Source organism: Tachypleus tridentatus, chromosome 10 (assembly GCF_004210375.1).
Source record: "Tachypleus tridentatus isolate NWPU-2018 chromosome 10, ASM421037v1, whole genome shotgun sequence".
NCBI classification, from domain to species: Eukaryota; Metazoa; Arthropoda; class Merostomata; order Xiphosura; family Limulidae; genus Tachypleus; species Tachypleus tridentatus.
In genome coordinates this window covers 134696720-134710924 of record NC_134834.1, presented here as the reverse complement: position 1 = coordinate 134710924, position 14205 = coordinate 134696720, and the positions used below count along the sequence as shown (strand labels likewise).

General features: G+C 33.5%; 1 protein-coding gene across 8 annotated transcripts in view; it reads left to right on the top strand.

Annotated features, from left to right (window-relative positions):
• LOC143230374 (dystrobrevin alpha-like) overlaps positions 1-14205 on the top strand; it is a 49972-nt gene that overhangs the window by 19582 nt on the left and 16185 nt on the right. For all 8 annotated transcript variants that reach the window (XR_013016418.1, XM_076463852.1, XM_076463851.1 and 5 more), the window contains 5 exons: positions 4259-4351; positions 5055-5154; positions 5380-5462; positions 5659-5863; positions 10471-10753. Coding sequence is in view for 7 of the 8 variants with exons in the window: in XM_076463852.1 (XP_076319967.1) it covers positions 4259-4351; positions 5055-5154; positions 5380-5462; positions 5659-5863; positions 10471-10753 (764 nt within the window). In the remaining variant the exon portion in view is untranslated. The remainder of the gene's footprint in view (positions 1-4258; positions 4352-5054; positions 5155-5379; positions 5463-5658; positions 5864-10470; positions 10754-14205) is intronic.

Below are 14205 nucleotides of genomic sequence, written 5' to 3'. Positions count from 1 at the left end.
TCCACCATGACCCAGCCAATGTCTACTGTGAGATCGAGTGTTCCATAAGGCCACTATAGCTCTACTTTTGGTATTTATACATAACTTTTTCCTGCCTGATCCTGGCCGTACCCATTTCATGGATTATCGTACAGAAAAACAGCACAAGAGTTGGGTTTCTGTCTACTTCTGTGGCTAACACATGCTTCAGTCCATTAAAAGGCCTTTTTGGACTGATGGGGATCTGGTCACATTCTCTAGGTCTCCCATTTTGAATGGAGCATGGGAGACTCTTGACACCTACCAGCTTCCAACTGTTTAGGTGATAACTGTTGATAATCTTTACCAATTTGTACCTTAAAGTGGATGCTAAAAATACAGTCATCTATACTGCAAAATGTTTAAATACATCAGAATTTCCAAGTTGATTTTAAGACACATTTCACATACTCATTGCTCCTATCACTGTTTAAAAGGAAATGACCCCACTGCATTTGCTTGTGGAGTTATTGATGCTTTATAATACCCAAGTGTGATGTATCAGTCGTTAATTCTATTCTCACAGATGGTGTCTGGACCACCGTGTCTAATGATTGAGTGGTGGTTTCATAAGTATCTATATCTTTGTGTTCAGTGTATGATAGTTGAGAAGCTGTGCATGGATACTGTTCACATGTGCCTTTTTCTTACAACTAGTATTGACTCATAGAAACTGATGGTTGAGAGGGTAAGCACAGTTGGTACAGTCTGAATGTGTCCCAGCTTTTACCACAAGTATTGGCATCTGGTCATGTGTCTATTCTGTTGTTCTTGTGATACATTCAGGCTTCTTGCCTCTCATTATCTTTCACTTAGGCACCTGGTTAAGGTGTAAGGAGGTCTTACAGGTATGCCCCTATAGAGTTTTTCCATTAGGTGTTGGTCTTCATGGGCTTCCTTTTGACACTCTTGAAATGCAGCTTCTCTTAATCATTTCTCTATCAGTCCCTCCACCATCTCAACATGGGGTTCTTGCTAATCTGTGCACAGAGGTGAGTCATTGTTTCACAAGTTAACATTTTCTTTATCTAAAAATGTGGTTCCAATAGATATTTACTTCCTTGCACATTTCCACCCTTCCTCCCAACATCCAAGTGCATTTTTGTTGTTTGTCTTGTTTAAGAATGAGGACTTTAATGCACAAATGCAGAGGGAGCATATTCACAAGGTGTGTTTCACTCCTGTTGTTGGATGGTTTTGCTGCATTATATGTCTTTGTAATACATTTTCAGATAAGGAAAATGATAAGTACAAGCAGATGTATAACGTTACAAGCTTTAAGTTGTTCAGCATAAAGAACTGTAGTTTCCTGTTGCAATTTTTAGTCATACTCAAAAAAAGAGAAGATTAAGTTCTTTTGTGTTTTTTTAATGGTGGCTGTGAACTTTGGTCAAATTGACCAAATATGTTCAGTGATAGGGTAGAGAGAATTAAGAGTAAAACTATTTATTTGAAAAAAACGTTTGATATTTAAGAGGTTTTACAAATTACACATGAAATTTGACAATTTCCAGAAGAAAAATCATTTTAATCTTAACACTTTACACTTGGAGCAGTTAAGCATAGAATGATTCTTCATTAAAGTTCTGAAGTTTTGTCTAATAAAGACTGCTAATGTTTGCTGAACTTTTGTAAAATTTCTTGATGATTATAGTTACAGTATGGAAAGTCTAAAAGTCAGTTTGAGGTCATGAACCCTATCAGATCAGCTGAAACTGTAAGGAGAGTCAGTGGAAAAACATTTGATATTCATTAGGAGGGTTTTACATTTAATTACTTTTTAATAATACATATACCAATAAATAAAATGTATACATAAAAAAAAAAAGCAATCCAGCACTCACCTTAGCCCTAAGATGGTTTGCGCTCAACTACGAGCTTTCATAATCTTTCTTGTACCTATGTTCATTGTCCAAAACTAACTCTTGTACTTTAAATATTGCATTTTAGGGGGGAAAATGTCAGGCACTGAAATAGTGCCTACAAAACTTTTATAACACAAGTTTGCAAATTTAAACTTCATTGAAGATGTTCTGGTTTTAATAATATGCACATTTCAAAAATAATATTCTTTTTTTTCTGTTATGTTAGAATATTTTAATAATTGGAAACAAACTTACTAAAGTCAAATAATTATTTCACTTACAGCAATGAACATATTACTACGTTTGGGTTCTTGAATGATTGATAAGACTATCATGTTACAATTAGTCTAGAAAAATCTATAGCCAGTGGTTGCCAGCATTTTAATAACAAAATGTGACCCAATATCAGTGCAAATGGTTCACTTATGAAAAAGTGCATATGATGTGAAAAAGCTGTACATGATGGAGAGAAATGGATGTCATTTTTGTATTCAACATTCAGAAATTAGTGTAGAACATGGAAACACTTCAAGACAATCATTACAGGCCTATATAAGTTATCAGCCTTTCTAAGATATAAGCTTCCCATCAACACGGGGTTTCTAATGCTAAAAACTGGCTTTTGATACCTGTGATGGGCACAGCACAGATAGCCCATTGTATAGCATTATACTTCACTATAAACAAATAAACTAAGCTAAGCTATAAATAGGTTTAAAAATTTCCATTAGTCTTCGTAATGTTGACTTCAGTCTACATACATGAAGATCTACTTGCAAAATAGTGTAGTTCATTGCAAATACAAAACAGGATATTATTAGAATAATATTGTTCACAGAGTGTTTTCTGTTGACAAGTTGGTGCAAGGAAGTAAGTAATTTCAAAAGTGTGAGTTGTGAAGAGCTGCTGTGGGGAGTGTGGTTAAATTTATTGATAGATTAGAGTGAAGAAGGTAAGATATTCTTATTTACTGGCCTGTCAGCATCAGTAGTTTAGGTATCTCATTTGGAGAAACTCTGAAACATGAAAGGAGAATTTGAGTTTCACAAACACACATGATGCAGGAAAGTAAAGAATGAGAACTTATCAAAACGTGTCAGAAGTCAGCCTGAAATCTGGATGAAGATTCAAAACAATGAGTTATTCCAGTGAGGTTTGAGTTGTTTTAATTAGACAAAACAAAGTTTGGCACTATTTTCGAGGTTAGGTTTTAGACCTGACCCGAGACTGTGAAATCTAACATGGAGAAGTTAAATTGTAAATGTATGGTAAAACAGTGTAGCAGTGAAACATACTTGGAAATGTGCTAGATGTAGTTGTGAATATGATGGTTTAAATGTAGCAATTAAACCAATCTCTGGTTGCAGGTTGGATGAGGGAAGAACTTATTTGAAGGTATCAGTTAGTTTAACATAGTAGTTGAATTTAAAATTATTGATTGATTATTGCATTGACACTGAAACATAAAACAATAGGCACAGTAGTATCATTGTTTGAAAAAAAAAAAAGAGGAACTGGAATTTTTTGTATGAAATCATTAGTTTCAATATTTTATGAAATTAATGGCACAGTAAAGCTCAAAGATAGTCTTGATATATGATGCATTACAAGATAATGTTTCTAGGAATTCTCAAATTAAAAATGTTATTTATGCAGTGATAGAGTAAGTATAAGAAGGATGCCATAATGCTAAGTATAGTATCACTATTGTATAATCCCTATAGATTTTATCATGCCATATCTTTGTTAATATTTAGTTGTTAAAAAAACTTGTTCCAAGTTTCATTTTTTGAAAACTATTGAAATTACCTTATATCACCAGTTTTAGGAATGGCCTCCATATTGAGCATTTTAGGCTTAGTACTAAAAGATTCTGGGCTGGCTCACATGGCAGGTGTTAAACATTTTCTTTTGAAATCAAGAAATTAAAACTTAGTTACAAGTTGCTAATAAAGTAGGTTACTTAAATGTTGAATATGATTCTAGAAACATGCACACAGTAGATAACTCAATGTAACTTTACTCAAGAAAAGCAAACAAACAAGAAATTAAAAATTAAATCTTCAACAGAAGATTTATGTGTTCTTTACTCTACTTAAATATTAGATTTTCAACAGATATTTGACATGTTTTGTAGTACTTAACCCTTTTAGTATGATTTTTTTATTCTTGAAATGGAAACTTTACAAAATGTAAATGATCTAGAATAATCCAAAAGGATTAGAATGCCATGTCCAAAATATTTTTTATGGGATTCTGCTCAAACATATGTTAGGACAAATATAATGTAGCATTATTGAAAAAGTTAAATTCTGTACCTTGAAGAGAAATATAATGTATAATGTTAAGTGTTGTGTGGTACTGTTGTTCTCTAGGCCACCTTCTCCTATACCAAGCCGTAATGGACTATTTGACATAAATAATTCTTATGATCTTTCCTCTCTGGACAGTCATTCAGTCACTAAAAGGTTGGTAGTTATGTAATTTTTAAGCTTTTATGTTTCTGATTTTTAGTATACCATTGATTGTTTACAGAAATATTATATCTGCTTCCTCTGTACTTGTAAGTAATTTGACTGATTGTGGACTTCATGAGTCAGCGGTGTATATAAATTATTAATCTTCTACATTTTTTAAAAATCTTATTGAGTTATAACTACATCATATACACATTGGGTTGATCTGTTGAGAAAATGGTGAGATTAAGATATAATTTATACTTTTGCTTTTTCTGACACTGTAATTTGTCAAATATTACTGAAATATTCTAGTTTTTGCAACTTGTTCTGGAATACTTTGCACTTTTTTGCCCAGTATCCCAGTGGCTCATCAATAAGTCGGAGGGCTTATAACACTAAAAATTGGGTTTTGATATCTGTAGTGGGCACAGCACGTATAGAACATTGTACAGTTTTGTGTTTAACAATAAAGAACAGTTTTTTTTTGCTTTTACATTTTGAAAGCTCTTTACAAACCACATAATTCTAAATTTTGTATGCAGTTGTTACCCTTTACTTTTGTTTTTTAATTTACATTTTCATGCCCATTGAAACTGCACAATTAATTGAAGTTTGTACTTTTCTCATTTTGCACTTTTTTTGACCTCATCTTTTTTTAAGCCCAATTGCACAGGGTTTTAACTTTTTACTGTTTATCTTAACATTTTGACAGCTCTTTGCAACACACACTAAGTCTAGAGTCTTCCCAAGTTGATGATGAACATCGTCTCATAGCCAGATATGCTGCTCAACTTGCTGGTACTCAGCCCACTGTAAGTTTGAGGCATAAAGTGTTTAAGTTATAAGATTTGTGTATTTCTGAACTTTGTGAATGTTAAGATCTCAGAATTGGCAATAGATATTTGCAACTTATTCTTTTGGTATGCTTCCAAATCCACCAATAGTATCCCTGTATTTTTCCATCTTGTTTTACATATTTGATAGATTTTGCATGTGGTTGAAAACTTAGAGAAGTATTTTGGTTATATCTTCAATAGAAAAGAAGCCCATCAGACCTGAGCCTTAACCTAGACACTTTGAAACAACGAGAACTAATATCTCAATTAGAAGCCAAGAACAGGTAGTGTTAAGTTTGAAAAATATATAATATAGGATTTTGAGCCTATAACTAAACAAGTAAAACCCACAGAATTACAAGGTTATGGCACATGGAGTTCCTTTTGTTGTAGTGTAAAATTAACTAAAAATGTTGGTTTAAGTGTCTAAACTCATTTGTTGAGAATTGTAAAGTAACATAAGTGCTATTTTGTAAATAGGGAAATAATGCGTGAGATTATGAGACTACGCAAGCAGCAAGAACAAGAAGATGCAGCTCTGAAATCAGAACAAAACCCCATCTTATTAGCTGAACTAAGAGCTCTGAGGCAGCGTAAAGCTGAACTGGAGACTCATTTATCTAACCTTCAAGAAAGTCGACGTGAACTTATGGTGCAGTTAGAGGGTCTGATGAAGCTACTAAAGGTTAGTCAAGTGTTAACATTGATCATTCCACTAATGCTGACCATTAATATTTAGTAGGTTCTGTCTGTCTTCTACTTTTAGTTGGTTACTTCATGCTGTTAGTTGCAAATAGTAACATTAGAGTATACTGCAATAGTTATGAAGTGAATCATTTACTGTTAATGGTTTTATATGAAATAAATGATTCAGCTACTACCTGTATATTTTCCAAGGATGTCACTAATCTTGGTCTCATTTATAAGTTAGTACGAGTTACAACTAATTTTTGAGCCACAACTAAATTTGAAACTTTTTTTTTTACCATCATAAGGTCAAAAACCACACCAGTTGATGACCAGTAATGAGACATTATGATAATGTGCTCTAAATTGACTAATTAGTCCAACAATTCCTGGCTACCACAGATCAAAAAGGAAGTATCTTTTATATTTACAAATATGATTCTTATTCCATATAACAGATCAATGTAATTATATATAATTATTTATTTTATCTCAGTGTTCCAAATGTGATAATATTTTTATTTTTTAAGTAATTTGCCTCATTTCATTTCCATCTGTATCCATTTTTTAATGTGTGATAAACAGTAAAACATGGAGAAATAATATTTTAAAAAATGACCAATATCATCTAAACTGATATCCAATATGAACCAATAGTTTAAACAGTTTTCATGCGTTTATCCAAGAAATGTTTGAAACATTCAATATCTAGTGTGACTTCCACAGATTGCGACACACTCCTGACCCCGATTTGGCACACTTTAAATCAGTATGTCGATGTTATCTTGGGGTATGACAGCCCACTTGTCTACCAAGGCTTGTCAGGGTTCCTGCACATTCTGAGGAGGGTGCTGGAGTTCACTAACACGCCTTGACAGCATATCCTTACTATGTTTGTTCGGATTTAAATCTGGAGATATGGTGGGCCACTCAAAAGTCTTTATTCCTTCCTTGTCAAGGAAGTCCATACAAAGTCTGACATGGGCTCATGCATTAACCTGCATGAGAACGAACACATTCCCGACAGCTTTGGCAAAAGGCCTCATAATGGATTCCAGAATTTCGTCTCTATATTGTTGTGTATTCAGAGCACCCCTGTTGAGTATGAGTAAGTCCGTGTGACCATCCAAACATATGCCTGCCCAGGCTATCACAGAACCTCCTCCATAAGTGTCAACTTGCACAGTGTTATAAGCAGAAAATCGCTCTCTTTGGCATCTCCACACTCTCGCACATTTATCATCATGAGACAGTGAACCTGCTCTCATCTGTCCACAGCATGGTGGCCCATTGACAAAGTTCCCAGTCCAGGTGCTGACAAGCAAACTCCAACTTGGGTGCATCGTGTCGCACTGTCAGAATAATGCTTCTTGCAGGTTGAAGGCATCCTTTATGCAGACGATTGCGAACTGTTTGGGTCAACACACGGGTTCCAGTGGAATGCTGAAGGTCATTTCACAGTGACTGAGCCTTAGTTAACCTGCTCCACAGAGCGGTAGTCATGATGTAGCTGTTCTCTCTGGCTGTTGTGCATTGATGACGGCTTTGACCTTGTCTCCTGCCATAAGAGTTCGTCTCCTGGTAGCATTGCCAAAGTTGACATATGACGCTTGATGACGCGCTGTGCCACCCTCCTTTGGGTTTGGCCATTCTCCATCAGATGGGGCCTGACTGCTTAGGTTTGTGCTGACAAAATGAGCTGCAAAAGATCCATGTTGCTGTTTATTTTGAGAATTAATGAGGAATGTATAGCCTCGCATAACAGCCTTATACAAGGTACCTTGAGTTGTATTCTTGAGTAAGGTGAGTTTCATTTGATTTACCTCAAACTTCATTTGCAAGATTAAAAAAATACACTTTTAGATGAACGGATATGCTTTTCATACATAAATTTAGGTAAGACAAAAATATACTGAAATATGTACTTGTTCCTTTATTTTTTTAACAGTTTTTAATTGACTTTGTTAATGATCTTATAAATTGCAGAGGTCAGTCAATAAGATTGCTCTATATTGTACATATTAATTAATATGGCCCATAGACTTTAGCACAGTTTAATAATTATTAAAACTCAGCACAATGAGAAGTTAATAGTTACACCTGTTTACTTTCTACTACAAGAGTACAGGAACTGATTTGCCCTGCCAATAATTTGGCCAGTAAAAATTTTTTAAAGTATCTTTTTGAATATCAGCTAACATAAAAATATTTATTTTCTATTTTACCTGCTGATAATATAAAAAGACTACTTATTGTGTTTTATCATCTGCCAATATCAAAGATCAAGTTTCCTACTAAGTTTAATATCTGCTAGTTTATTACATTTTAGGAATTATTTTCTCTAGAGTAATATATTTTATTGATGACTTATGGAGAGTAAGTTTTATTCAGGAAGGTTTTAACAAGGCCTAAGATGTCCTGAAATGTTATTGTGCTGCATATTTATATTGGTTTTCTTGCAAACTATTACTTGCCTGTATTTCACTTCTTTCTCTCTTTCACCAATATGGGATTGGTGTTTTGTATAAAATATTTGTCAATGTGAAATACATAGTGAGGATCAGTAACTGTTGTCCAAAGTAAATGATTCTTGTTGTTACTTTATTTCGGGATAAGCTTTAAATGCAGAGTGAGAACAATGAAAAGCTTACTGAACTTCTGTGACAGTTTCAAAATTGTACTGTGTCAAGACTTTCCTGAACAAAACTTCTGATTGCCAGTATGACTATGACAAAATGTATATTTTGAAATATAATTTTAAATATAGAGGTTTCTTTGTAATCATAATAATTACCTACCATGTTTTAGCATCTTGCTAACATTAAAAGGACTCATCCTTTTCTGTGTTTTAATATTTTTCTAAACATTGTAAAGACTTATTTATCTTTTTTGCTTTAAATCTTGCTATAAAGGGCAGTTTCACTGTGGGTGTGAATTTCACTTGTTGCAAATGAAATTGTTTATTTCTAAGATATTTATGCTGTCATGTTTTGGGCTCACAAGTCATCAATTTGGGAACTTTTATGTAAACAATACTCTCAGAAAGTGAAGTAATATGAAAACATATATCATACATGCATGTTTCTTTTGCAACAAATTGGGTACTCCTTTAACAAGTCTTCTAAAATACTCACCATAATCTCAAGCACATTTAGCAGTTTATCAAGTAACTCAATTTGTGCCAATTCTACTGACATATTAGAATTACTACATTGGTAGAGTGTTAATACAGCTTATACAAAGCTTGGATGATGGGTGTTTTATACAGCAACTAATATGGAAATCTTCAGGTGAGCATTTTGGTAGTAAATTTCAACTCTTCAACTTCAACTGTCAGTTAGAGGTCTGAACTGCACCACTCTCAATATCTCTAGACTTCAATCTTTATAGTCAGCAGACAGGATATTGGGACTGTTCTAAGCAGAAGTAAAATGGTAACTGGAACACATGATTCCATCCTTGGCTCAGTTGTTTTCCACATGTTACTGTAACATCTTTCTTGTTCTGAACACATCATTAAAATTCTTATTTTTCATACATCTTAGTATAATGAATGTATTTCCCAGACATGCCTAGATTCCAGCCCACGGTACCTCTAGTCTGTTTGTGTTTTTCTAATATAAACAACTACTTTCTAGGTTTGAATTTCTCTTCATGATTCCATTATTTCTTCACTTCTGAACACTTTTCCTGGGTGTGACATGCAATTTTCATCCACTTCTTGACAGCTGTATCTTATACTTTGTAAACATCTTGCTGTCTTATTGATTTCATAACATCTGTTTTATAATGATGAAGTGAACCATGAGTTTTACTACCTAATATATCAGTCTTGAAATTTTACTTCTAATTAAACATGTCTCCTTGTTATTGATCTGAAATGCTTTGTTGTATTGGGTCATCTAATACATTTGTTACTGTTTACACTGAAATTCCTCTTTTTCCTATTTGTTTACCTAACACACACTATAATTGCCTATTATGTTCACTTTGATATAGTTATTACCAATAAATTTTACAGAAAAATGAAAACATTTGCTTATTAAATGATTGTTTCATTGGTAAATATTGAAAGAACTTTGTTTTAACACCCTGCTCTCATTAAAAGGTCTATTTACCTATTTATTATGTCATCACATCTGCTGATGTCTGGTTTGGTCTCCTGCCTTAAATTTGTTTTAACTCATCTTTGGCATTAATATTTTTGAAATTGGAATTTCCATTGCAAGTAACTAATTGCTATTTCAGTTTACAGTGGTTGTTACAAAACTTTCTACCTCTATGCTCTGTTCATACTGATTATAAATAGTAGTAGTAATTGTGATATTCTCAAAATTATGAAAAATTTGGTTTTAATGGATGTATAGGAGCTCCCAAAAGCTAAAGATGTTAAACTTTCTACAGAATTTTCTTCAGACTTGTATAACATCCATAGGTAAGAATAATATTTTCTGAAAATGTTTAAGCTTACATTATAATATATATATCAGTAAATTTTATAGGTGTTTCAAAATAAGCATGTTATTAACCTAGATGTTTAGAATTTTTATACATATGTTGATTACACATGTGTAATTACTTTGATAAATGTTATGGGAATTTCAGAACCACCAGTCTTCTCCTCGCTCCACTCCTAACAGTTCTCCACATTCTGGCACTTCTAAATCTCCTCCATTGTCTACAGTATATCCATTGTCTTCCTCACGGAGTGCACCTACTACCCCAGGTAGTGGGGCTCCTACAACAGATAGTCTTACTGGTGTTGGAGGAGATGTACGGTTAGCATTTGGCCAGTCAGGAAGTTCTCGATGTCTTCCAAATGATCTCCTGGTAGCAGCAGACTCAGTGACAAATGCTATGTCCTCTCTTGTAAAGGAACTTAACTCAGGTAAGTTCATCTGTGTATGTAAGGTTTACAGAAAAATTGTATCACTTTGTTTACTATATTTAAAAAAAAAAAAAATACATAAAAATATCTTAGTAAATTCTGGAATCTGAATAAATTTTTAATTAAGATGAGCAGTATTATTACAGAAGGAAAGTAATTAGTGATAGTTGCTAATCAAGTAGTACATGCCTCTTACAACACCTATAAAAACAGTAAAATAAAAATTGATGAGTGTTGTATATGTATTTTTCAACCACTGCATTATTCTAGCATTGTTGACTATCACCACATGGTTGCTATTATGTTTGTTTTGAAAATATGCAGTAATACCACACTGATTTTTGCTAATCAAATAAATTGATAATCAGAAAAGAAAATATATTTTACTAATATCAATAGGGGTAATAATATTTTTATATGAAACTTGTTACAATTGCATTGTAAACAATTAAATAACCACTTAGCCACTCTATATAAATGAATGCCAATATGCATGTGTGTATCTATTCCTTATCTGTTTCTACATTTTTTGATCAATAAACACCAAACTTGATACAGTGATACAGAATGGCATAAGGAATGGTGGGGAGGGACATGTATAAACATGTCATACATGTAGTGATGTGCATTGTTTAATATTCAGAAATGATGAAATATTTATTAACTTTTCAGCTACCTGTGCAATTATACTGTGCATACTTTTTCAGATTAAAATTGTTAATGGTGTTTTTAAACCTTTATTTTCAATATTTAATAGCATAAATTAAGCTAGGTATGTGAATAAATTTGTAACTTTACAAAACATTTATTATTCAGTATTATGAAGTTGACCAGTTGTTTGATATTACAGATTTCTTGTCTTTTCTTATATTATAAATTATTATATACACAGAATAATTATAAGAAAACTTACTATGTCTTTAATTTGCTATCCCAAGTGATTTTGATAAGCCTTGAGTAGTCAAACTGTAGCTCATAACAAAGGTTACAGTGATTTTTAAAAAAAGTTCACTAGGCCTCTATCTGACTGATTATATTTTCATTTTTACCGTTGGTAAAGAGAAATCTGTAATATCATTATTTTTCCTTCTTGTTATTCTGGACAATTATGCATTATTTTATATGTACATATTCTTGTTTACAACAGTGCTGAGACTTGAGTGTTTTGTCTGTAACTACACAGTTATTCAAATACTTTATAACCAGTCAAAGGAAATTGATAATCATATTTCATTTTACATATTAAATGAACAAGTACTTATTGAAAAAAATATCTTGTATTTTGTAATATTCTTCAAGTAGCTTAGGTTTAAAGTCGAATAACATAACAGAGAACATATAGTTCATATATGGAGAGGTAGAGTTGCACATATGGTCTGATATTTTTTTTCTCCTGTTGGCCTTGAGGCTGAGTTTTGTGGGGGATCAAAAGCAGATTGGTGAGAAATAATTTTGTCATTATATATTGGGCATCTTCCTTTGCTCAGACAGTTAATCAGGAGTTTCAGCCATTTCAGCCTCCACCATTTTCCAATTAGTACATCTAGTTTTTAATGTTGGGATTTTTTATAGAGAGATGTCTTGCTGGAAGGAGTTTGCCTTCCTGCTTTTTGGCCCTTAAAGACCTTAAAGATGTCAGAAAAGCTTCTTTTCTCTGACAGTCAGTTTTTGTTATTATTCCCAATTATTTGGACTCTTGAGTGGATATGGCCTGTCTCCACTTTTCCCTTTTGTTTCCTAGCTTCTTAAATATTCCAAAGATTTTCTACAGGATAGTTTTTCCATTTCCCATTCAAATTTTCATACTCTGGCTTTGATACTACAATCCAATGGAACACGGGTGATTTTTATTTTACCAGTGAGTATCCTCCTACCACAGATAGTCTTACTGGTGTCTTCAGCACACAAACATCAAATCATTCTTCTTTCTTTTCATGTCACAGGTGTAATTAAGTTACTGACCAACCAGTTTTCTCATTCCAAAGGATGCCTCAGATCAATGGTTTTGCCACATACTGGAATGTTTAACTTCTATCCTTCTGGTCTCCTGTACTTTACCATCTGACTTTTAGCATACATGCTCTCTGCTAGGTCTTAATCTTTATATATTCTCTCCAGTTCTTCTGTCCTTGCACTGATTCACTTGTTCATATAGTTTTTTTTTGGTAGCACCACAATGGTGGATCCAGCTTTGATTTCCATTCCTCTGGTATCTTAACAAGTGTCAACTTCTTCCCCTTTCTCTGGCCAGTTCTCTTATGTCGGCCTCAGTTGAACATTTTTATCCAGCAGTGGACATTCTTTAACTTCACACCTAACTTTTATGTGGTCCATGGCACAACATTAATGATTGACTTCTCAAGGTCCATTCTACTTTGGAAGTTTATCAGCATAAATGGTTTACTTTATCATTGCTAGTTTCTTGGATATGACTTGAGCCTTTCTCATTCTACTGTGTAATGTGTCCTTCAGTTTCTGGTGTGGTTATTTGACAAAGGTTTATTGCCTGTATTTCTTTAATGACTAGTTTTCATTTTTCTAAAGGAATAAAATTTTTTGAGCCTCCAGTTTTGTCATAACTTGTGAAATCTTTTCAGATTCTCCATCTTCCTGCCTTTCCAGGTTCTTATTAATTGGGATATCACAGTGGTACTCCGTGCCTTATCTCATCCACCTTTTGATACTTTGAGGTTAAGCTCACTGTATCTTTCACTTAAGACTTATTTTCTTCTGTTATTGGCTAGTGGGGCATCTATCAACATTTGGAGTGTTCACCTTTCATGTTCATGGGCCTTTTTACCATTCCACATATGTTCTGTTGTATCCAAACAGGTAATTTATACCTCAAACTTCACTAACTGAAGGAGAAGATAAGACTTTCTCTCATATTCATTTTTACTCCATTTCACACTTGTGTGACAGTTTGAATCCAGGTCACCTTTTATTCCTGATTCAGACTCTTAAATGTTATGTGGCACACATTGAAGTGTTTCAGGACTTCTGTCATCATTTTTTTACCCATTGTGATTCTACTGTGTTCCATGACTTATCCCCTATCAGGTTTCATGTGTCATTTGGTTCATGTAGCTTATTCTGGGCTTTTGTTGGAGGAACAAAGACTTCTGTGGGTCTCATCTCATCAATTTTGACATATTTCAATGACCCAAACATATAAATTGCATTGTCTACTGGAAGAAATTTTACAGTCTGGTTCACACCTAACACCCTTTTACTGCACTGTGGTGACTCATCTTGCCCTGGCTTGCTTGTGACAAAGGTGAGTGACTTTATTTCTTTCTGGTGTTATTCTATTACTTTTCAAGAAACATTTCATTATCATCATTTGAATCTCACTTAGTGGTAAGAGTTGCCTGATCAAGTATGCTTTTTCAAATCTGCAGTAACTACCAGTAGACTAATAAATAAAATTCCTAGTAGCAGTAAGATCTATT